Here is a 23,827-nt window from a genome sequence, read left to right on the forward strand (position 1 = left end):
ATTTTACTATTTATACCCCACAAATCTTACTGTGTTTCCCCAGCCACTCCAATATATATATATAAAATATAACATTAAACATTTAAAAACTTCCCTATACAGGATTGCCTTCAGCCTGCTTGGCGGTTGGATAACTCCATACCCTCTAACATTTCTCCAATGAAAATAGGGACATCTAAGGAAAAGTGGGACATTCCAGGATTAAATCAGAAACCATGACGGCTTCTCTAAATCAGGGATGTCCCTGGAAAATAGGGACTCTTGAAGGGTCAATTACTTCCATTCCAAAACATAAAAATGGTGTTATAGTTCAGTTTTCATAAAAAAATAATTACACTGAAAGGAAAACTTTTCTGAAAGGAGACACAGGTATGCAGAAGTTAAAGGCAGACTTCTGAAAACTAAAGGGAGAATATTTATTCTCATAATTCTGATATACAGTGAGACTTCATTAAGTCTCAATGACTTAAGTGTGCCCATTCTAAGCCAGCAGCAGCCAATAACGTGGCTTACTGACACAGTGGGCTGTTGGAGCTTATTGAGAGGGAGAGGGGAGGAGTTTGGCCTGGTCCAGCATGTGACAGCAGGTAAGTGTCAGCGACCCACTGTACCTGGAGGGTGGTGCCTCCCTGGTCGCTACTGCTCCAAACATAACTTAAGTCTGCACCCAATCCATTAGCCCTTATCCAGATTAAGTAAATGACACTTAAATCCTATTGAAATCAATATCACATCAGGTGATTTCATATTATAGATTTTCCGCCATTTTTAATCATATGGCTAGGCAGTCATAATCAAGTATACATCTCTACTGCCAGCATTTCGTATCAAATTTGTGCACACTTTGTACACCTGTTCAAGTTCTCAGATATAAAACCGGAAGAAAATGTACAATAATTGAAAACATCTTTAGGGAATGTGAAACACAACCCACACTTTCTATCTATTAAATTCTATCTATTAAATTTAAAATAGAAAACAATTTATTTGTCAGAAAAAGAGTCATAGAATCATAGAGTTGGAAGAGACCACAAGGGCCATCCAGTCCAACCCCCTGCCAAGCAGGAAACACCATCAAAGCATTCCTGACAGATGGCTGTCAAGCCTCTGCTTAAAGACATCCAAAGAAGGAGACTCCACCACACTCCTTGGTAGCATGTATGTTAAAAGATTACTTAGTTGGTGTAAGGTTCTCAGGGTGGTTACTCATGAGTAAACAGGCATGAGTCCGAACTGTCTTTTAACAGTTTTATTGTGCAAACTATTTACAGTGCAGAGTGCTGAAAAACATGATCATGTCAGTCGCTAGCAGAATCCGGGAGTGGCCCCTTCCAGCTGCGACCCCAACATATTTCGGTATCCGAAATCTCCGCGTCCCCTCCTTGCGTTTCACCCCTCTGCGCACTTGGGCCGACGGAAATGGCGTGTCTCCCTCCTCGCCCGCTTGACGAGGGGGGTGCAGGGTCTCTCCAACATCTCCAGAGCCTCTGCTCTCAAGCCTCTGAGCAGCATGCCCCTCCCTACTAGAGACATCGCTACTTCCTCCGCTGGGAGAGGAGGTGCTGCTGGTCAGGTGGGGTCGGGGCTCTCTGTAACATCCTGAGAGACCCTCCACCACCCTGCACTGCACTGGGGACAGTTCCCTGACAGTTGGTTTTGTGCTTCTAGATCAAAGGTCTAAAATAACCTATAAAATACCCAATTTCTATTTATTATACCTTAATATAAAATGAAATATAACATTATTCATGTATATAAAACATTAGGCTTTCCATATTACAGCTATGGAAATCTCTTACCTGTAAAACAAAATTTGTTTAGAAATTCTTTAAAATATTCATATACATCTTTCCCAATACTCAAATCAGTTAATATATAACAAACACAAGAACAATAATTAAGCATACAACGCGAAGTCCAAAAAGCTCAATAAAACTTAGCAGCAATCAAATAAATCCAAAACTGCCTGTAAATGCCTCAACAGTCCAAAGCCTTCCAAAATAAGTAAGTATTCTGTTTTGTGCAAACTGTAGAGAGTAGATTGGGATAAATTTCTCTCTCATAATACTAGAACCTGGGGCCATGCAATGAAGCAGAATTTTGGAAGATTCAGGACAGACAAAAGAAAGAAATTCCCTCCACAAGACGTAGTGGTGGCGACCAACATGGATTATTTTAGAAAAATTTATGGAGGATAATACTATTAATAGCTACTAGTCATGACAGCTACGTTCTACCTCCATTATTGGATGCAGTATGCCTCCGGATTACCAGTACAGGTCTGAAGAGAATTTTCAAGGACCCCAATAATGTTTGCAGGATTCAGGCCATGAGTTTGGCTCAACGATGGTTTCTACCCCATATACTGAAAGCCATGTACAGGGCCTGATCTACTGTACCCAGAATGGAGGCTCAGAATAGGCAAGACGCTCTTTTAAGTACATTATTTCCGGTGTGTGGAAATCTTAAGAAAGCTACACATTAGCATCATACAATTCTGTGTGGAAGCTCACAGGCAGTTAGTGCAGCTGCCACCAACCTGGTCGGATGCTTTTGCCTCCCAAAATTTATCAAAAAGCGATCTGCAGCATTTTGTGCAAGCCATAACGCCAGAATTGTCTTCAAGGACAGCCCCACGTAAAGCACATTGCAGCAGTCAATCATAGAGGTTATGAAAGCATACATCTATGGATGTACGGTGGTATAGAAATTTAATAAATATAATAATAATAATAATAATAATAATAATAATAATAATAATAATAGGTAAGCATGGTCAGATCCTGGATCTCAAAAAAGGGACACATAGACCTAATAAAAGTCTATATTTATTTAGTTAGACTGTGAGATTACTGAGTAAGATGTGCCTGCAGAGTGTTGCAGAGTTAAAAACATTTGTACTGTATAGCAGTATGTGCAAAATATAACAGCATTTTTTTTTTATCTGATTGCTGGATGGCCCAAATGTTGAAGCAACACTTTTTCTCCATTTTAACATGGTCATTTGTAGTCATCTCACAGTGGTGACTCACAAGTCAGCCTGTTTAATGCATGCAATCCCTTTCAAATCTCAGTTACCTAATGATAGGGTAGGTAAATACCATGCTGCACACAGGCTTCCACATGTATTTATGACTTGAAGAGAATGTAGGGGTAGCCAATGTGGTGCTTCCTGATGCAAACACTCCCTGATTACCAAAATATGCTAGGAGGGGTGGCCTTAAAAAACACAACCTCCCCCCAGCTCTGAGCATGCTCTGATAGGTCTACTAAATCTACCCTGAGGCAGACCTACTAATGTTATGCTATGGCTGTATGCTAATTTTTGTGTTCTGATTGGTGGGACTGCCATCATGACAACAGGAGGAGGCTGGAACCTGTAAAACTGCTGGGGCTACTAAGAAAGTGCATTTTAAAAACTCGGTTCTTCTGCCTGGAGATGAATGGGAGAGACTTCCTGGCCAAAGCAATAGTATGGATCAGGCATGACTGAACAGTGGAGAGAGCTCACTGCCCAGAGAATGGGAGATTGACAAAAATGTCTCCAGGGATTTCCTCTAAGTTGAAATGAAATTTTGGGCAAAACTACTGTATATGTGGGATGCGGGTGACACTGTGGGTTAAACCACAAAGCCTAGGGCTTGCTGGTCAGAAGGTCGGCGGTTCGAATCCCCACAAAGGGGTAAACTCCCGTTGCTCAATCCCAGCTCCTGCCAACCTAGCAGTTCGAAAGCACGTCAAAGTGCAAGTAGATAAATAGGTACCGCTCCGGCGGGAAGGTAAACAGTGTTTCTTTGCGTTGCTCTGGTTCGCCAGAAGCGGCTTAGTCATGCTGGCCACATGACCTGGAAGCTGCATGCTGGCTCCCTCAGCCAGTAAAGCGAGATGAGCACCACAACCCCAGAGTCGTCCATGACTGGACCTAATGGTCAGGGGTCCCTTTACCTTTACTGTATATGTAAAAAACAAAACAAAAAGCTTTTTCTTTTTCTTTTTTTTACTGGGTTTTTGCTTCCATAAGCAAAGTTGTGATCCTAGGGTCAGATTATTCTTCAGGGGATGAGGTTGAAGATTTGGAGCTGGAATTGCTCTCAGGGCCAGTGGCCCTGGATGTACATACTAAACCAGAAGCACTTGTACAAGAGGAACCCATTGTGCCAGTACCTCCTGGGCCTGAGGAGGTTGTATTGCCCTCCTTGAGCAGCAGTTCAGAAGCTTCAGTAGAGTCGTCTCCTCTGCTCTGCTGGAGTCAAAAACTGCTACAACGAGTTAGGTCCCTTCATAATCAGAGACTGTCATGGAAAGCAGAACTAGCGACTGTGGCAAAGCTCCAGCTCTTATTTAAGGCTCAGTCTGATTATGGACGCCATTGAAGTTCTGCCTTGCATCCATACTTCTAAGATTGTCTCTCAAAATCTATGTTTATTGCATGCAAGATTAAAATAATGGGCTCAAGTTAAATTAAAGAGATTTAGAGTATGTGAAACATATTCAAAATGCAGTTGTTTTGAGGCATCACAGGTGCTGCAATATTTTCACATGAGAGTTTGAAGAGCAGTCAAACATTTGATTGCATTTAGATTTTTTTATTACTATTCATAAGGGAAGAGAAGGGAGCTACAGGTTACTCACCCTTCCTTTATCCTGTGTTCTCTTTATCCTGTTTATTATTCTTGTCTCTTTTTCATCATTTTTATGACAGAATGTGGTTTTTCTCTGTCAGTCTGCACTTTTTATGGTCGTGCCTATTGCCCCTTAAAACATGTCAATGTCTAAATGTTCAGCTGTCTTCTGCCAATTGATGTATTTCCCTTTTTAGCAAGAATTCTCTCTATCTTTGGGTCATTTTACAAGACTTCACTATTTATTACATTTACCAAATATCATAATTTTTCAATAGTTCATCATGAGAAAAGATAAAATGGTTTGACCAAAATAGTTTAGTTAGCAAGGAATCGGATTAGAAAGCACAGAGTCTCTGCACCATTTTTAGCAGATTGCTTCTCAGTAACCTGTCCAGTTTTTTGCACAGAGGTCACATTGCCTGGTGTAGGGGGAGGAGCAGTTGACAAGAGATGTGTGAATAACAAAGGATATATTTTTTACAAAGACTAAAATCTTTGACCTAGTTAGTGATTATCATTTTCAAACTCAGCTCCTCATTTTATATCTAAAATTAGGATAGCAGCAGGATGAGAAATTTAATCTTCAGCAAATTAAATTCCCCATCATGCTCTCTGAAATAAGAATTAGATATAGCCTTTGGCTAGATAAGTAAGCCATAGTACAAATATTTAACAGTAAAGAAAGAGACTTAGTCATAATGAACATTATTCCCCATTTTATTTTTTCTAGTCTTACTGAAGAATAGCTATACTCACTTAAAACTGGTGCAATGAAATGGAAAGCAAGACACTTTGTCAGAAATGCTTAACCCTTCAAAGCCTGCTATAATTTCCCCCCTGTTTTTGGCTACCATTGCCAGCAATTCTACGTTAGTTTTCTTGCTATTATATTTATCAGAATGTATTTCAAAGATGCTTGGTAAATGCAATTTCAACTAGTTCAACCTAACAAGTCAAAGTGATCTCAGGGCTAGTTTATACACGGAAGCTGTCTGCTTTCCGTTGCTCTATACAATTGTTCCCAATCAACCCTTGAGTGTGAAATTGAAGAGAGATACAACAGCATGTACAGAGCTGCAGACAGATACAGCCAGCAGTGGTAAGCAGTGATTTCTCTGAGAATACTTGTTGGACAAAAACCTGATATGATAGTGAAAATTATTGCCTTTAACTGCTGGCTATATGTATTTAGAGATCAGGTCACAGTGACATTTCTCCATGTGCTTCTGTACCAGGGACAATCAACAGAGATTGTACAAAAGGAAAGGGGGGGGGAGAGCAGCCTGTTTGCATGAGTGAACTTGCCTATACGCTACTAATGACCTAGCTACTACAATAAACAAAAAACAAAAAATTAACAAAGCAGTCATTTTTTTAAAAAGAGGATTACTTCTAGCTTTTTGTATCATGGGATGCCAAAAATATAAAATATCACATACATGTGTATATATATGTGGTGTGTGTGTGTGTGTGTGTGTGTGTGTGTGTGTGTGTAAAATTTGGTGTCCCCCTGCCTCTTGCCTTCCATTCTACATCATAGCTGTAACATCCTTGAGGCTCTGTACCCAGCACACTCCCTTAAATCCACCTCTGTATCTGTGTGAGTATATAGATATATATGTGTGTGTATGTGTGCTAAAACTTTGACATTTACTCAGAATGCAGCTTTACTAAGATTACGAGTCTCTCCAAGATGTAATTTTGAAAACAGCATAGTGCATCAAATTATAAACCAGACAGAATTTCGTAAAGAAATCATGATGCGTTTTTGATTAAATTTTACTGAACAGGTTTTCTCTGAAAAGAGGAACGAAATCGGTAAAAAAGTTCCAGACATTTGAAATCTAATAATTTTCCTCTGACATATGAAGTGGACACTTTTTAAATTTCACTTAACAAGATAGAACCTGAAATAATCCCAAACTATCCAGTGCAAATTCAGTATGAGCAGGAAGGAAGGAATGTTCTAGCATTCAAACAATGCTTAATGGAATTCTCAAGTGCATGATTTCTCTAACTTACACTCTACTGTTATTAAAATCAAGCAGTACATCATCACAACATTGGTTAACTTGGTAGTATTAACGTATGCCAGGAAGTAAGTTAGCCTATCTATAGCAATAGCAGGATAATTCAGAGTTTATTTAACAATAATTGTTATAACGTGCTAGAGCTTTTCAAAGGATAAAAAATAACAATCCCAAACTTTTCTGAATAATCCAAATGTTGGCATTGAAGGGTTTTTTTTTCCAATAGTCTAAAAAGAATTGAAACATGGAAGGTTTCAATCACTGGTAAAGAGAAGGCATTGCCCCAGACACATCGTGCTGATATAGTAAGATATAAAATGTTCTATAAAGTATTCACTGCTCTAACTCAGTGAATAACAGAACCCTTGAGTAATGGATCTTCTTGCACCAAAGGCTAAATGCAATCTGTGCATCTCCTCTCCCTTTCGCCAGCATAATAGGTTAAAAGTCAACACAGGGCATCTGATAGCAGATAGCAACTTGTAATTCTCCAAGCTGTCCGATCCAGCACTGCTATTTGGCTTGGGCGTGCACATGTGGTTACAGGTGGCTCTGGGAACTTTTGGAAGTTGCTAGTGAGCAATAAGGGACATATAGATTTAGAGATTGCTGGGGAAATGGAGAGAAAGGGAAAGTGGAACCATGTGGTATCAAAAATTGTGGGGCCTTAGCTCATTGGTATTACATGCTCTGCATGTAGAAAGTTCAAGGCTGAAATTCCAGCTTCTCCAGCTGAAAAACTTCAGTGTATCTCTGCATAGCAACAACTGACAAAAGGAATTTGAAACATTAAAATTCTGCTTAAACTCAGCTTCTAAAAATGGCACCTTTTCTATCAACATGTTTTTCTACACAGAGAAATTAAGGCACAGACCTCAAGAACTGAGCCTACAGTTTTTACTTATCTTGTTCATTCCAGTTTAATAAACTTCCAAGTTTTCTTTTAATAATAGTATTTCAAAGTATGTCTCAGTTTATTTTGAACCCCATTGATGAAAGAAACAAATTCAAGTACAATTTAAAGTTCCAACAAGCTTCTTTAGGAAAACTATTTTATATTGTCCACCAATTCCTCTAAACTGTTTTAACATAGACACACAATCAGTATTAAATGCCAAAACATTGAAAAACAGATAACTCAGTGGCTGGGTATGTTACTATGACTTGCTGATACAAAATAAATAAATTTGGCAAAAAAAGTTAACTGCCAGACACTTTCAATCATTTTAAGAATCTGGGAACCACAATCAATTAGATAAGATGGATCACTTTTTACCATTTCTTTTATTAAACATTGAAATATTGAACAAGTCAGAAAGAAAGCTTTTTGATATATGTACCAACTGAATACAGATGAGGAGTTCACTTGCTAAAATAAATTATATATTTACTGCTCTTGCTAGTTGCCGAACTTTGCTACAAATATATCACACGTTGAGTGTTATACCAAACATATTGGATCACCTGCATAAGTAAAACCAGTGTGAAATAATACCTAAAATACTGACTAGTAGTCTAAAAGGTTGGCATTAAAACTTTCTTTCTATGTAATTTAGAATTTCCAAAGAGAAGGCAGCAAGTATCCAAGTTAAATAAACATTGTTTGGCTTGAAAGTGTTTTAAATATGCTAAGATGATGCTGAGGCAGAGAAATGCCGCAGATCAAGTAGTCACAAATGTTTTTGCAGAAAGCATACTATTAGTCTAGATCTACTGATTCAGGGGCAGGGTTAACTGCACTTTCCTGGGGGAATAAAACACTGTAAGGGATTCATGACTAGTATTGCTATAGAGAACAGACAAGCACTTTTAGATATAAGAAACTTTTGCATAGAATTGCAGGCTTAACTGCAGTGGTTCAAAAGAACAGCAGCCATTTAGTCTAAGAACTTTCATACCCTCTTTCTTCTTTCACACTATTGCTTGGACAGCAACGCATGTACAAGTGAACTATCACACATTTATCAGTCTCAACAGAGTAAGTTTCCATGCGAGCAGCAGAAGGCATTTATCAACCAGACAAATCACACATCCCACCTCTGAGTATTGGACAGGCACAGCACTTACTTTTGGTGTTGGGCAGGAAGCAGTGGAGAGGCGAGAGGTGGCCTGTGCACGAGGAGATTCTGAAGGGGTAGTGCTAAGTGAGGCCGTGTCTCGTGGAAGCACCTGAACACCACGAGATATGATGGAATCTGGAATCTAAACATAAAAATAAATTTAGTTAATTTCACACTGCATTATAAAATGGCTCAATATCAAAATACTTACATTCAAAATAGACTATAGTGCTAACTTGAATAAAATATTGTGGGGGCCCAGGTAAGCCTCACCCTGCATAATCAATCACATGATGCAGTGCAAACACATCATTCAAATGGCAATGCCCATCAACTTTGGGGAGCCCCAGCCCCCTAAAAACTTTCACTGGTAGGGGGAGCAAAGCCCCCATTGCACCTAGGAGTTGGCTCCTATGGACTAGATTATCATTTTCTTCCCTCCTGGTAATCGGGGTGGGGGGAACTGGACAGTCTTGGGGCTAGGGCTCTCATCCTCTCTGACACAAACGCCTGCTCATAGGGATCTGGGCCCCCTTTGTTGGCACCTGTAATCTCTGAGTATATTTCCAAACGAATTAAAGAAAAATGGTAGCATGTTGCCCAAAGAATTGTGAGGGAGTGAGAAGTTACCCTGAGGAGAGCTAATGGGTGGAGAAGCATCATGTTGAACTTGAGAGTGGAGTTGCTGAGCTTGAACAATAAGCTTCCGGTTCTTCAACTCTTCAAAAATATTTATGAGCCATTTCTTTTCAGTCACATTTGGGATCCCTTCTTAATTAAATTTTTTATTTAATATTTACAACCTGTCTTCACCCCCTTTTCGAATAAAACAGACTTTTTAGAATCTAATATAATTGATAATTATACCTTTTCCAGCAGTAGTATTACTAATTAGTACTAATACCATTAGTACCAGTAGTACTAATTAGTACTAATACCATCAGTACCAGGAAAGAAGTAGAAGTCCTGAACCAGGATCTGGAGGTAGTAAAGGACTGAATGTTTGCAAAAAACTGAAGCTCAATCCATAAAGAAAGGAAGTGCTATGGGTGGATGGTTCCCCCATCCAGAAGCCGGCAGAATTACCAGTTCTTAATGGGGATGCACTCTCCTTGAAGGTGCAGATGTGCAGTTTGAAGGTACTTCTGGACTAATCATTGACACTTTTGAGGGCCTTGGTGGACCTATAACCAACTTTGGCTGATGCACCAGGCATTTGTAAGTAGGGATCTCCTGACTGTGGTTACTCGTACTCTGAGAACCTCCAAGCTAGACTATTGCAATGGACAAGCATTTAAGGGGGGATTTAAGGAGCCTGTGCAGTTTTTCAGTTTTGTGAAAATTTGAAGGAAAAGGAAAAGAAAAACACCCAACTTTCTCCATTCAGGAGTACACTAGAAATAGTTACAAGCACAGATGGAAAAGAAATGAAAGCACTGAGGAAGCAATGAGCATGGAAAGGGGAAGAACCGAAAGTGATGATCGATCCATCCACCAAAAAACATCAAAACAAATTGTCTGTGACTTTGCGTGGAGCAGTTTGGAGCTCAGTTTCACCAAATCCCTATATAGGGTTAACTGAAATTTACAGGGAGAAGGCATAGAGATTGATGTTGTTTGAGGGTAACATCACATATACTACACAAATTAAATGTACAGTGGTACCTCGCTAGACGAATGCCTCGCTAGACGAAAAACTCGCTAGATGAAAGGCATTCACTAACGAAAGGGTGACCCGCCAGACGAATTTTCCTATGGCCGTGACTCGCAAAACGCAAACGTTTTGAGATTTTTTTTCGTAAAACCACGCTTCCTCTGACCATGCTTCGCAAGATGAAATTTCCGCTATACGACAACACTCGCGGAATGAATTAATTTCGTCTTTGAGGCACCACTGTAAATGCGAACAGCTAGAAATACACTAAACTCTGATGCAGATAAGCCCATAGTCTTGCCCTTGTGGAAATCAGCAAGCAGTCCCTCTGCATGAAGCCTCAGAAGCACAGCATTCCCCCCACCACTTGAACAGTATAATGGTATCCTTCTCCCATGAAACAGCAATGGGAAGAAGCAGAGTCCCTGAAGGAGAAAGGAAAGACTAACAGGTGTGACCAATGGACTCCACACTGATCAGTCAGGGACTCAGAAGGGCAACAAGGGTTCCCACAGAGCCGTCTCATCCATTGGGGCTGGTGGCGCGGCGCACCAGGGCGCAATGGCCTGGAGGGCGCCTCCGCCCTCCAGCCCCGCTGGCAGCGCCTGCCGGCAGCGCCCTCTGACTCCCGGCAAGGGAGCTGGCCGGCCACGCCACGCCCTCTGGCTGCCCAGCACAGCACAGGAGCTCTGCGCGCCCTTCCAGCGCTTCCGGGACGGGAGGCGAGGGCAGCCGGCTCGCGCTCCCGCGCGCAGCCGGATGGCGCGGCGCAGCCGGCCAGCTCGCGCTCCGTGCGCAGCCGCCCGCCCGCCCGATGCAGCGCGAGCTGCCCAGCCGCGCCGCCCGGCTGCGCGCGGAGCGTGAATTGCCCGGCTGCGCGCGGGAGCGCGAGCCGGCCGCCCTCGCCTCCCATCCCGGAAGCGCTGGAAGGGCGCGCAGAGCCCCGCGCCGCTCCAGCGCCACGCCCCTCACCCCCCACTCGCCCACCCCCCTCCCAAGGGGCGGCAAGCGCGGGAGGGAGGCGGCGGAGAGGCGGCATGGCGGGGGCGCCGGAGGGATAGCCGCGCCAGGGCGGCAGATCCCCTTGAGACGGCTCTGGGTTCCCATATGTCAGGTTTTCTGCTCATCACACAGTTAACTGTTCACCAGCAGGCATTCTGATCCTGAGTGCCTCGCCCACAGCTTTACGGGCATTTTCCTTTGTCTGAAAAAAGAGGAGTTTTGGTTTCGCTTTCCCCTCGATGCTGTGTTCTGTGCTGTTGCTTTTGATGTATGAGTGAGAACGCTGCAGACATGCAGCTCGTGTCTTTAGGACGTTTGTGTGTGCTACTTAAAATAAAGTTCTATTAGTCAAGTAGCACTGGTGTGCAGCTGATTTATATTAAGACACCACTGAAGAAGCAGACCTAAAGAAGCCATCGTAACCCTGTGCTAACTCTGCTACTGAAGACAGGTTTTAAACGCGCAGCCTGAGAGAGGAGCGTGACTGGACGGCCATTAGATGTCGGGCTGGATCGTAAAGCTGATTGATTACAGCTCCGGGCAGCAGCACTACTTGGGTCAAAGGGTTTATGACCCAAATACTTCAAGACCATACTAAGCAATGAACATTGCTGATACAGTATATGGACTGGGGTATGGTTTCACTTAAGACTAATTGGGCTGCTTCTACTTTGCTTTTACTTCTTACACAAATATGAGGCTGGGAAGAGCCTTTCTTTATCTGTATGCTCTGATGAAATGTGGGGAAAGCCTGTGTTTTATTTTTCTGTGCAATTCAGGGGTTCAGAAATAGGGAAAGCTGCCTTCAATAGCAGTTTCTCTCTTTTGATTCTGGTGGGCAGAGGAGGCAGGGGCGCCGGGTATAGGGGGGTGCAAGGGGCTTCAGCCCCCTCAATATTTTTAAGCAAGGGGCTGATCCCCCCTATTGAGGGGGCTGCCATCCCCTACTGCCCCTGGGTGATTTTTGCCCTCTGCCCCCCCACAGCAATTTCCAGAAAGGTGTGGGTGAGAGATATAAACCAAGGAATTAGGGTCATCTAGTCCAACCCCCTGCAATGCAGAAATATTGACATGATTTTTGCCAATTTCTCCATCCTTCTGCAGACCTCAGTGTCACTTCCCATCTGAAGAAGTGTGCATGCACACGAAAGCTCATACTAAGAACAAACTTAGTTGGTCTCTAAGGTGCTACTGGAAGGATTTTTTTATTTTTTATTTTGTTTTGACTATGGCAGACCAACACAGCTACCTACCTGTAACTTCCCATGCACTTTATGGAAAATATTTTTGAGGGGCACAGTTGGCAGAATGAATAATTGAAAAAAGCCCCCACCTGCTGGAACACCCAGTTAGTGGAATTCTGCTGCAGGCAAGGCTGGAACCAAGCCAGTAGTATTCAGATCCTAAAAACACCTTTGTTTGTAAACAATTCCATTGTTCAAAATGCATTTCGCCAGGGATTTCTGATTCATATGTTAATATCTAAAGAAATGAAGTTAGTGAAAAATGAATTTAGTAAATGGATTCTTATTTCTTCTATTTTTGCACTCAGTATTCTGTTTCTCTGAGGAAATATTCCAATGATTTTGAGTTAGCTGACTAAATCATCTACAGGCTCCTTATGGATGCTTGTGAAAACCAGAGAGTAAGGGGACATTTTTATATTTTCCCTAGGCAACTCCATAGTATTGGGCAGCTCAGAGAGGTAAGCTCACATAGCTGGTTTTCTCAATTTCCCTTAAGAATACAAAAACCCCATTAGACTTTTATAAGTTTAATTATTCCATTTTTGCAACTTATATTTGTAGAAATGCTTAAATCATATATACATGTGGTCATTACTGATTATTTTTTTTTGAAATTCCAAATTTCAGTTTTACCATTATTTTGAGAATAAGGCTACTTTTATTAATGAGATTTTAGAAAGAAAGCCAAGTAAATGACCAGCCACAGCAGAATATGTCTGATAGCAGAGGAAGAAATTAGCACAATGAAATTAACAGTGAAGCACTCAAAAGGGAAGCACTGTTTAAGCCTTGGGGCATGAAAATAAGGCACCCGTTTAATACAATGGAGTGGAGATGAAGACACATTTGACATTTGCTCTATAGAAGCAATGACATACTTTAGGATAAAAGCCTTCAAAATGGTCAATTAGGTCATGAAAGAAACTGGTGTCTTCCCTATTTCTCTTATGAGATGCAACCCACTTTTTCAGGAGTTGGTAGAGTGATTCTGCCCAGGATGATAAGCTGCTCACTTCTCTCTCTTCTCAGCTCCACTTCACTGCTTCCTCTCTGTTCCATTAATGTATATATTCTAGGATAATGTACCACTGAGTTTTCAAGTCACAAGTTTATTGCCCAGTAAAAACAAGTGAGATGGCAAGCACAAGAACTGAGGCAGAAAACCATCTGCAAAAAGCAGATGGTGGCAGCACCAGCTGCATGACTTCAAAATATTTTTTAGAGCATGCATGGGGAACCTCTAGCCAACAGCTCATATTTGGCTTTATTTTGGCTGCTTCTCCTGAAGCCACACACACTGCTCTCATACACACACACTGAGGTCATGCAATATCAGATGTGAGGCAGGTAAAGCCACAGCTGCAAAGGAACAATGAAGAACTCCAGAGTGCTTGAAATATGGCACCAAATGGAGCTCCTGAAGGAAGATTACCCTTGCTTAAAGTCTTGCTTTTAAGCAATAAAGTTTGCAGCTATGGTTTAAATTCAAGCTGGGGCTGCAAAGCAAGAATCAGGAGCACACTCTGAAGTATAATCACTTAAGTCATATGATGTCATTAGTGTAAGGTTAGTATCAAATAAAATAAAAAAAAAACTTGCAGTATCATCATCATCATCATCACATCATCATCATCATAGGGGAGGGGGTAGTATCTCTGGTGGGGGACACATTGTGCTCCTTCTGGGGTAGTTTGTCCACCTTTGGTCTCCACCCTGCACTCAGCTCTCACCAGTGGCTCCTAGAAGCTGTCAGCATGCAACAGTGGCCACTCCCCGGGAAACAGCTTCAACTGGCCAGCTAAATCAGGTGAGGGTAGACAATAGGTCCCAAACCCTCAGTGAGTTAAGGACTTCCCTGCATATGAATACTAGCTCTGGCGGACTGAGTGGACAAGACCAATAATGGGTTCAACGGTCAAGAAGGCAGTTACTGCACATGCTGTTGTACAGGGAAGTGAGGGGCAGATGGGGTTCGCCAACCTGGGAAGGTAGCCCATCTAGGAGAAGGAAAACTCTGATCCTAAACCTCTGCTGCCTTGCAGCTATACTCATTCATGATAAAGGCTTCGGGAGTAAACCCTAAGGAAACACCCATACTTGTTGTGGGACATCTTTGCGAAAAGAAAAGGCTAAGGAGTAAATGCTACACAAATCTGGAGTCCCTAAGATGGTTGGATGGCATCTTGTATGCCTCCTTCTGGCAACTCCTGCAGTCTGCTTTCCTTGATGCTCAGTGAGGCTGGAAGTGGGGTCTTGTCATCTGGGCAGCCCAGGACCTCCATACACACTGCCCAGGCTTGTGTCCTGGATAGGTCACTTTGGTGCTGCTAATGCAGCAAAAACAATGTGGGAGGAAACAGTTATGAGTTACTGGTCTCTACAGTCACAGCAGGCGCTGTATTTTGCTATCTGCAGGTTACCCATTCCACCTGTATGCTTCCTTTTTCTAGGCGCAAGCACAATGGTGTGTGTGGGTGTGGCAGTGCAAGCATGAAGGAAAAAAAGGAAGGAGAAAGCAGAGGGTGGGAAAGTAGGCAGAGAAGAGAGGGAGTGGAGGTGAGTGGGGAAGAGAGACCAAGAGGGGGAGAGCAGGAGTGGTAAGACAAAGAGTGATGGAAAGGAGGAGTCAAAGATCAGGAGAGAAGGGGAAGGAAGAGTAGGTCAGTGGTGGACTTTAAGCTCTCAAATTTCAGTGTTGCCCTATGCAACGCTAAAATTCAGTGCCCCCACCTCTCACGCTCCATTCTACAGTATTGTTTTGGTGCCTCCTGCAGTGTGATGCCCAGTGAGACTGCACCATTCGTGCCACCCTAAAACTGTCTCTGGGTATGTGAAAATTAGATGGGGAGGAGGAGAAATGAGAGGAAGAAAAGAACAACTGAGCACATTGTTGCTTATTGTATCCCACAACTTGCTTAACGGCAAATACAAAAGTTAATTTAATTGCTACAAATGGCTACTTGCATAATATTTTTAGGAGAGTAAATCCCAGAAAAACTGGGATTACAGCAGCAATCTTTACTTAACTGAAAGGGAATTAATTAGCTGTGTCTCCACAGGAAAAAGAAGCAAAAGGGACCTGCACTTGATTTGTTTTGTTGGCTGAGTGAGCATGCAGGTAAAAGAAAAGGATAATCACATTTGTCGTTACCATGGTAATCATTCCAGCTAACTTTATCCTTGCAGAAAGTGCAGCAAAATGATTGCTGCAGATCCACTGCGAGGAAATATTTTCTTGGGAGAGGTGGAAGAAGGGAGACTCTGTTCTTGTACACAGAGGGCTCAGGGAGTTAAAACTGGGAGATGGAGAGTCTCCTTCCTTCTCCTGTTTCTCCACTCCCTCCATCAATATCTTGCCAATGAGCAGGAAGTGAAAGAGATCTGTGTCCTTCCCTCTGCCCCTCTGATAGTTTTTTTTTATTTTGTAGGTTTATATTCCACTTTTCAACCAGAGTCCTCAAAGTGGCTAACTATAGTTTTAAAATGCAACAGTTATGTTGTAAGTGGGAAGGTGAAGGTCAAAGGGAAGGAGATCCCCACTCTGCTGTTCCTTCTCCCATGTCTTCCACACCTCTATGCACATAGGGGCAACAGAGATGAGGACATTCATTTTTGCTGACACAGTTAGTAGGACACAAACAATGGTGTTTTAAGTTCAATTATAGATTCTTTACTGATTCTATTAACCTCAGCTTTCTAACACAGTCAGTCAGATACCGTTTTTCAGAGGCAGAAGGAGGTTATTGTCCAGATTCCAATTGTATGCTGAGGGAGCAATTATTTGCCATGACAAAATGATTTGATGGCTGACTAACTGGCTATATTAATATTCTCTTTAAACCACAACGTGCTACTCACTTAGGAGGGGGCACTGACATATATACAAAAGACAATTTAGATACTATCTGTTCAGTTTTCACTTTCTGAGTCAAGCAAAGCCAACAAGAAGAACTGGAATAAGATTAGGATGAATAAGTGGTAGAAAAGTGTTAGTGATGGATACCAGAAATATCTGGCTGTCATCCAAGGCCAAGCAATTTGAAGCCCAGATGCACCCACCAATGCTCTACAGAATTGAAGGAATCTTTGAGCGCTGCAGTAACAGAAATACCATAATACATGAAGTAAAAAATGTCTGAGACAGTTTTCATTGCTGATCAAACTGCCAGAACGTTTTTAAACCAAACCAAAAAGCTTCTATCTGGGAGCAACCACTATCTTACAACTAATGCTTCACATCTAAAATAAATGATCTTAAACTCTATATACTTGATAAGAGTGTATAGAATAACAATTTAGTTCATGTTTGCTCAGAACACAACACTATGATAGTGGGAATAAACAAACAGCTGTGTCTCCTCCTTATACAGAGTGGAGGAGGCAGGCAGAATGTCTGCAGATATTCATGCAAAACCCTCTGGTAGGTGTGTCTTACCGGTTTTCCTGCACTGCCTGATGCGTGATGGGAATAACAGATGAGACCAGGAATGGGATGTTCACCTTTTGCCATGATAACAGCAGAACTGGTGTAGGATGGATGCTTCTAATGTACAATACATAATAACTATGAATACAGTGACAGCAAAACATGAAACTAAACAAGCAGTGACATAGAGGAACAAGGATGAATACATGGAATACCTGAATACAAGTTGTTTAATGAGCACAACTAGTTTAGATCTCAGGTATTTTTCTGCTTTTAAAAGAGCAAATGGATAACATAACCACAGTACTTTGGAGGAGGGCACACCAAGGGTGTAGGATGTCGCCCAATATCCAATGCCTGGGTCGGCTGCCCAACTGGCAACAACTATGGAAGGAAGCAGATTGAAGAGCACCCGATTCCTCCATCACTTGCTTAGTCACCTCTTCCTTGGCATCCCATGCCATTCTGCAACATGAAATGTTGAAAGCAACACAGGCTCACAAGAGGCTCCTAAGCTCTTGTGGGGTGCCCAGGACTTTCAGTGAGCACATTTGCTTCCCCACTGCTGTGGTAGCAGGGCTGCAATGTGCAATGCCCTTTACTTGTGCCGCTTTTAAAAGAGCTGTGTGCGCTGCCTAACAGTGGCTGCATCAGGACTTTCCTTGCCCAAGACTGTGGGTGGACAAGAACCATCCAGATCACTGTGACTGGGGTGGCGAGGGCACAAATCCATGTAATATTATGAACTATTGTTTAAAATTCAGCTTCCACTCGTCACAAATGACTATCTGCATCATGCTCGCACAATCTAATATGAACATTTAAAGAAAACAGTTTTTATACATGGGGGGAAATATTGTATTGAGATCATTTCAAGACATGATCCCTGAACTACAAGAATGCTGATATTCAGAGCTCAATTCATAAAATGAGGGGTTTCAGGCAATGTATAAGGCATGATGCAGACACCTAGACCTCCATTCCAGGTTTCAACTCTACTTTGCTAGGACTTGAATCTCTCTTAAGCTTGAGTCAAGCTATCTATTATTGATATCCCAATTGAATAAGCATGTTTAATCTAGCAAAAACAAATTCTTCAGAGACAGATAGATATACCATTTGTGCCTATTTAGCTTCCATTGATTTTTAAAAAGTGAATCTTGATATCCAGAAGCTTGGCCTGAACTTCTTAGGGCCCATCTGAATCCAGAGACATGGAAGAGCACCAAGCTGGACTGCTGCAGCTGCACATAGAGAGCCCCATCACTCAATCCAGTCTCCAGGTTTCTTGGTAAACAGGTGCTCTTTGTGTGTGTGTGTGCAGTGATTCTACAAGGGCTTCATTTTCATATCAGAAAATGACATTTCTCAAGTTATTGCTAGGTTCTTTCAACTACCATGGCTCATGGTTTTGAATTAAAGACCAATGGCTGCTAAGAGCAACAAGTGCTCATGAAAGAGGACATTCCTGCTTCCTTCACTGAAGCCTCTTGAACCCACTGCTTCTGACAATGGAGGGAGCCCTGGCATAGCATTCAATGTTGCATGGATGGTGCAGTCAGAGAGGAAAACTAACAGAAATGGGTGACCCTTCTTGGTTTAAGCATAAATGCTTTCCTTTTGTGCTACGTTATTGTTAGATCTATGCCACTGTACATCATGTAATGGGAAAAAAAGGAAAATGCTATACAGAGAAAACTTAAAATTATGTGATTAAAATGGAAAGACCTCTTATGTCTGTAACACTAGATTGACACAAATTAAATGCATTCCTGAAAGGTAACTAGCTGTTCGGGGATAGTACCTGAGATAGAAACCAGTGTGCCGCTTTGCACAGAACCTTAACTCACCTTAGCTGCAATGGCTGCAGCAGTTATATGTGAGGAGGAACTATCCTCTGTTGAAGCAACTCCACTATCTTTTTTCTCTTCCTCCTCTTCCTCACACTGTACACCTTTGTCTTCTGTCTGCTTGTGTGGGCTGATGGTTGGAGGTGGAGAAAGAGGTGGTGGTGGTGAAGGTAGATCTTCAAGTTCATCATGCACCTCTTTTACTTTTACAATGGCATCCCGCAAAAGGTCAATGGCATGAGGTAGGGCTGGCAGTATAAACTGAAAGCATTCCTGTGCACAATGAGAAAAATGACAATGAACACTTACCTATAAATGATAATAGCTATTGAGCAGTTCTAATATTAAAGTTGACTAGTGATCTGATATGTGTGTTGTTTTTAGGGGCACACTATTGATTTGATATTATATTGATTTGATATTCAAATTCACTAAAGCTGCAGACATCTTAATTTTCTGTTTTACTTTATAATGTGTATGTCACAGTTAAACTCTCTAGGCTTTTCATTTCCTTTTGTCCTAACGGATTGTAGAAAATTATAATTTTGTGGTTGAAGAAATTCTAGAAATATAAATTTTATACAACACTATTTCAAAAAGTGGTAGAGTTGGGTTTTTTATGAAACAAATAGTGTTGAATTATTTCAACAATATTAAAATAAATAGCACTTAGTATTGAACCTAGCAATAACACTATCATCTTTCTTCTCTGATTCATTATACAGACCAATTCACTTTTCTAGAGGTGTCCTTTTGATTTTAACATTTTATGTACGGTACCTTCTCACAATTCAGTCTTTACATACCTAGCATTTTTTCTTGGTTTTGCCCACGTAACAACATTCATGTGGGGTAAGCACATATTTTCTTATTTAATACAAAGCAAACAGTGGCTGAGAAGGTATGATTTGCTCAAAGGCATGCCATCAATCCCATCAGGCAGGACTTGGACTCAGTCCAAATCCAACTTTCTTTACACTAGTAGACACAGTCCGATTTTTGTCAATACATATACCAAACTGGATGAAGGAATGTTCTTATATATCTTAAGATCACACTAGAAGACTTTCAGAATAAATAGAACTGGGTTCAGAAAGAAAAAAAAGGACTCAATGGGGCAGTGAAATCAGACTTCCCTGTCTCTTCTCCTTCAGCTGCTACTTCCTCCGAGGCTTCCTAATGGTTTCGGGACTCTCCTTAACGTGCTGCAGTACAGTATAAGGGAACTCTGGCAATCAGGCAGAGGCAACTTTCAGGAGTGGAGTTCCTGCTGGTGGAAGTTACTTCTGCCCGATTTCCCCTTCAGTTCCCCTGGTCAAAACCACTCCATTCAGCAGTGGTCCCTAATCCTCAGTACCCTTTTTGGGAGATGCTGGTGGGAGAATGGGCTGAGGAAGTCTGCTTTCATCAACCACATAACGTATGTTTCTCTTTGGATCCCACTGATAGTATTATTCTGACTTAACCACTGGCAAGGACAATCATTTGGATGACTGTTATTGCTTGGTGTTAGTTTTTATCCTCCTAAGACAGAACATATGATGTTGACTTATACCATGTCAGACCAATGGTTCAGCAAGCTCAACAGTACTACCTGGGATCCCTAAAGAAAAACAAGAACTGAAGATGGAAGAGACTGAACCTGGGACCTGTAGAACTGTGGCACTAAAATTGGCAACAAAACATCAGATAAAGCAACAGGAGTAAATAGCAGTTGATGGTAGCAGAAAAAACAATTCCAGACAACCTCCCAGGAGAAACCCAGAAAAAGGCCTCTGATGGCAATTGCATACTGAAGGCAGACCTTCCAATACTCTGATTCAAGTCATTTGTGTAATCTTCCTTTTGAAACTTAACACTCATTGGTAGACCACATAAGAATAAAACTATGTAGCCCAAATTTAAAGGAATGAATAGATGATGTGTGATTGTCACTATGAAAGTGTTTGGACTCTGGCTTGGTAATACTCAACTGATTGTACTTATAATGCTTATTTTCTATGTGTCTTAGTAGTTTCTATTCCAGGTTATTCTACTGTTGGAAAAGTTCAGAAAAGGGCAAACAAAATGATAAAGCTGATGGAGGAAAGGTTACAACATTTGGGGGTTTTTAATTTAGAGACAAGGCGAGTAAGTGGACACATGATAGAGGTGTATAAAATTATGCATGGTGTGGAGCAAGTGTATAGAGAAAGGCTTTTCTCCCTCTCTCATAAGACTAGAACTTGTGGAAATCCGATGAAGCTAAATGCTGGAAGAATCAGGACAGGCAAAAGAAAGGACACAATGCATAGTTAAACTATGGCATTCTCTCCCACAAGAGGCAGTGATAGCCACTAATTTGGATAATTTTAAAAGAGGATTAGACAAATTTATTGGGGCAAAGGCATGGAGGTTGGAGGCAGTATGTTTCTGAATACCAGTTACTGGTAGGACTGATCCAACCATGAGGTGGACTGAGGCAGCTGGCTTGGATAGTGAAATTCAACAGAGCAGTGCCCCTGCAGGTGCCCTGCCCGCTCTTGCTGCCTCTGGAGAAGAGATGGCAGCTTCTGGCAAAATGTCACTGGAAGCTGCCACATGACCCCCACTCTAAGCAAGGCTTCAACAGGCCATCCCTAGTTACTGTTGTAATCAGGTACTGATTGCATGCTTCCCACATGCAGCTGGTTGGCTACTATGAGAAAAAGAGGATGCCAAACTAGATGGGCCACTGGCCTAATCCAGCAGGCTCTTCTTATGTTCAGCAAGTGAGGAGGAGGAAATTAAAAAGGATCTAAATAAAGTTTGCTGTAGAGTGTCTACTTACTAAAATTGAAAGTTTACCAGTTTTCAATGGTGCATAAGGGTAATTTCTGATTAATACAGTACGGCTAGTTTGCTGTTCCTTTTTGTGTGCCAGCATACTATTTTTGCTTTATACAATTCTGTCCTTTCCTCTTATCCACATGCCTTGCCTTACTAAGTCACCGTACTCTGCCTGACTGTTCTTATATGTCCATCTATTTTTCATAGAACATAACAGACTGTGCGCCGACCAAAAAACCTCCTTCACCTCAGTCAGCCATTTTCAGACAGCAGGGACAACCCCCTATTAATCTCCCTAGCCCCAGCCTCTGCCAAGGGCCTTACCGCCAAAAAAACAGTTAAGAGGAAGGCCTAAACTCTCCTTCCCCAGCCAGAAACGTTCTTAGTAGTTTCAGCTCCAGGCAGGAAAAGGTTTTTAGGCCCAGGCCATACCATTCCTTATGGCGGGGGGGGGATGATGTAGGATGAGAAAGCTCAGCAACTATGCTTCGCTCCCTATCCTGTCTCCACACACAATCCTTTCTGCACTACTGTATCACTTTACAAATGAAACTCCAGTTATCAGAAGAGGAAAAAGCGCTGCACACAAATGTATAAGGACCCTACCAGTTCCCCATCACCCCTCCTTGCATCGTTATGGTCCCTTCTGACCCCAGGCTCAATGCCAGAGCGGACTGTACCATGTATCAGGTTTCCAGGGGGGGGGAGGAGATAGTAAATCTAGGGCAAGCGTTTAATTCTATTAAAGGGGCATTTAAGAGAGAGACCAGGGTTTGAATCTCGCTACTAAGCTCACCGAGTGACCCTGGGACAGCCTGAGCTACAACACAGGGTTGTTGTGGCTGGGACAAACCAGAAGTTGAAAAGGGGAACTTCTTCAATTTCACTAAATCAATACAATCATAAAAAACCCATAAAAAACCACAGCAACGCATGGCCGGGTCAGCTAGTTATGTATATATAACTTAGGAACTTCCGCTTAACTCTATTTTTCTGAGCCTTAGTTTTCCAAAGTTTTGTTCTATTTAGGTACAGACTTCTTTTTCTTCTTTGGCCGAGTAAGATTGTCTTACATGAACATGGTCTTAACAGTGATTCCGTAAGTGACTGTGGAGGCCATTTCTGGAGCCCCATGTCCTTCCACAGTGTGGACATTGGTTTCCAGGCGGGAGTTGATCACAGTGAAAATTTGCCAAATGTACCTTCCTCTTAGCTTCTTTCTCCTTTTCACCCTGAGTTCGGGCTATTTCAAAGTCCATGACACCTTTGGTAAATGCTATTCTCCAATTGGAGTGTTCGCAGACCAGTGTTTCCCAGTTATCAGTGCTTATACAACATTTTTAAAGATTTGCCTTGAGAGCGTTTATACATCTTTCATTGTCCCCCGGTATTTCGCTTTCCATTCTTAAGTTGGGAATAGAGTAGTTGCTTTGGAAGATGATAATCAGGCATCCGAACGTGACCAGTCCAACAAAGTTGATGTTAAAAAATCATTGCTTTGACACTGGTGAGCTTTGCTTCTTCCAGTACACTGACATTAGTTCACCTGTCTTCCCAAGTGATGTGTAAAATTTTCTGGAGACATTGTTGATGGAATCTTTTGAGGAGTTGGAGATGGCCATGTGAAGAGCTTGTAGGAACAAGATGGGGTGATCATATCATTTTGTACAGAAACACTTGAAGGATATCAGTTTCAGTCAAGCATAACTCTGTTTTCTTTTCTGTGGTTTCTGTGCAGTCTCAAAAATGGAAAAAATAGTGAGCTGACATGTCAGGTGGAAGATGCAGACTTCCCATATAGAAGTTTGACTTTAAAAGTTGTTTCTTTGAAGTTGTATCGCTTCATGCAACTCACTGACTTAAATGCTTTATGGAGATAGGCGTAGATCACATTGAAACATTTATAAAGCAGCAAACACTTTCAGAAATGCAGTCCCTGAGGCCTGCATTTTTGTAGTGTGAATGTGAACTCCTAAGAGACCCTATACCTGGACTAAATTGTAATATAGTTTTAATAACTAAAACAATCTATCTGGAAATAGACTAGGCAGAAACTTTAGCCCTCTCTCCAAAATGTTTATTAACTCTATGAAATCTTCAGCAATAGCTTGCCTGACACTCAAGG

The 23,827-nt window shown here is 41.8% G+C and overlaps 1 protein-coding gene across 23 annotated transcripts in view; it reads right to left on the reverse strand.

Annotated features, from left to right (window-relative positions):
• Window positions 1-23,827, reverse strand: part of GPHN (gephyrin) — a 235,191-nt gene that overhangs the window by 73,802 nt on the left and 137,562 nt on the right. For 15 of the 23 annotated variants that reach the window (XM_033147633.1, XM_033147684.1, XM_033147674.1 and 12 more), the window contains 3 exons: window positions 18,895-19,167; window positions 17,054-17,161; window positions 8,723-8,857 (listed from right to left, as the gene is read on the reverse strand). In XM_033147633.1, the coding sequence (XP_033003524.1) occupies window positions 8,723-8,857; window positions 17,054-17,161; window positions 18,895-19,167 (516 nt within the window). The remainder of the gene's footprint in view (window positions 1-8,722; window positions 8,858-17,053; window positions 17,162-18,894; window positions 19,168-23,827) is intronic. The other 8 variants (XM_033147666.1, XM_033147695.1, XM_033147749.1 and 5 more) reach the window with 1 other exon arrangement.

The sequence above is a fragment of the Lacerta agilis genome, chromosome 1, assembly GCF_009819535.1.
Source record: "Lacerta agilis isolate rLacAgi1 chromosome 1, rLacAgi1.pri, whole genome shotgun sequence".
Taxonomy (NCBI): Eukaryota; Metazoa; Chordata; class Lepidosauria; order Squamata; family Lacertidae; genus Lacerta; species Lacerta agilis.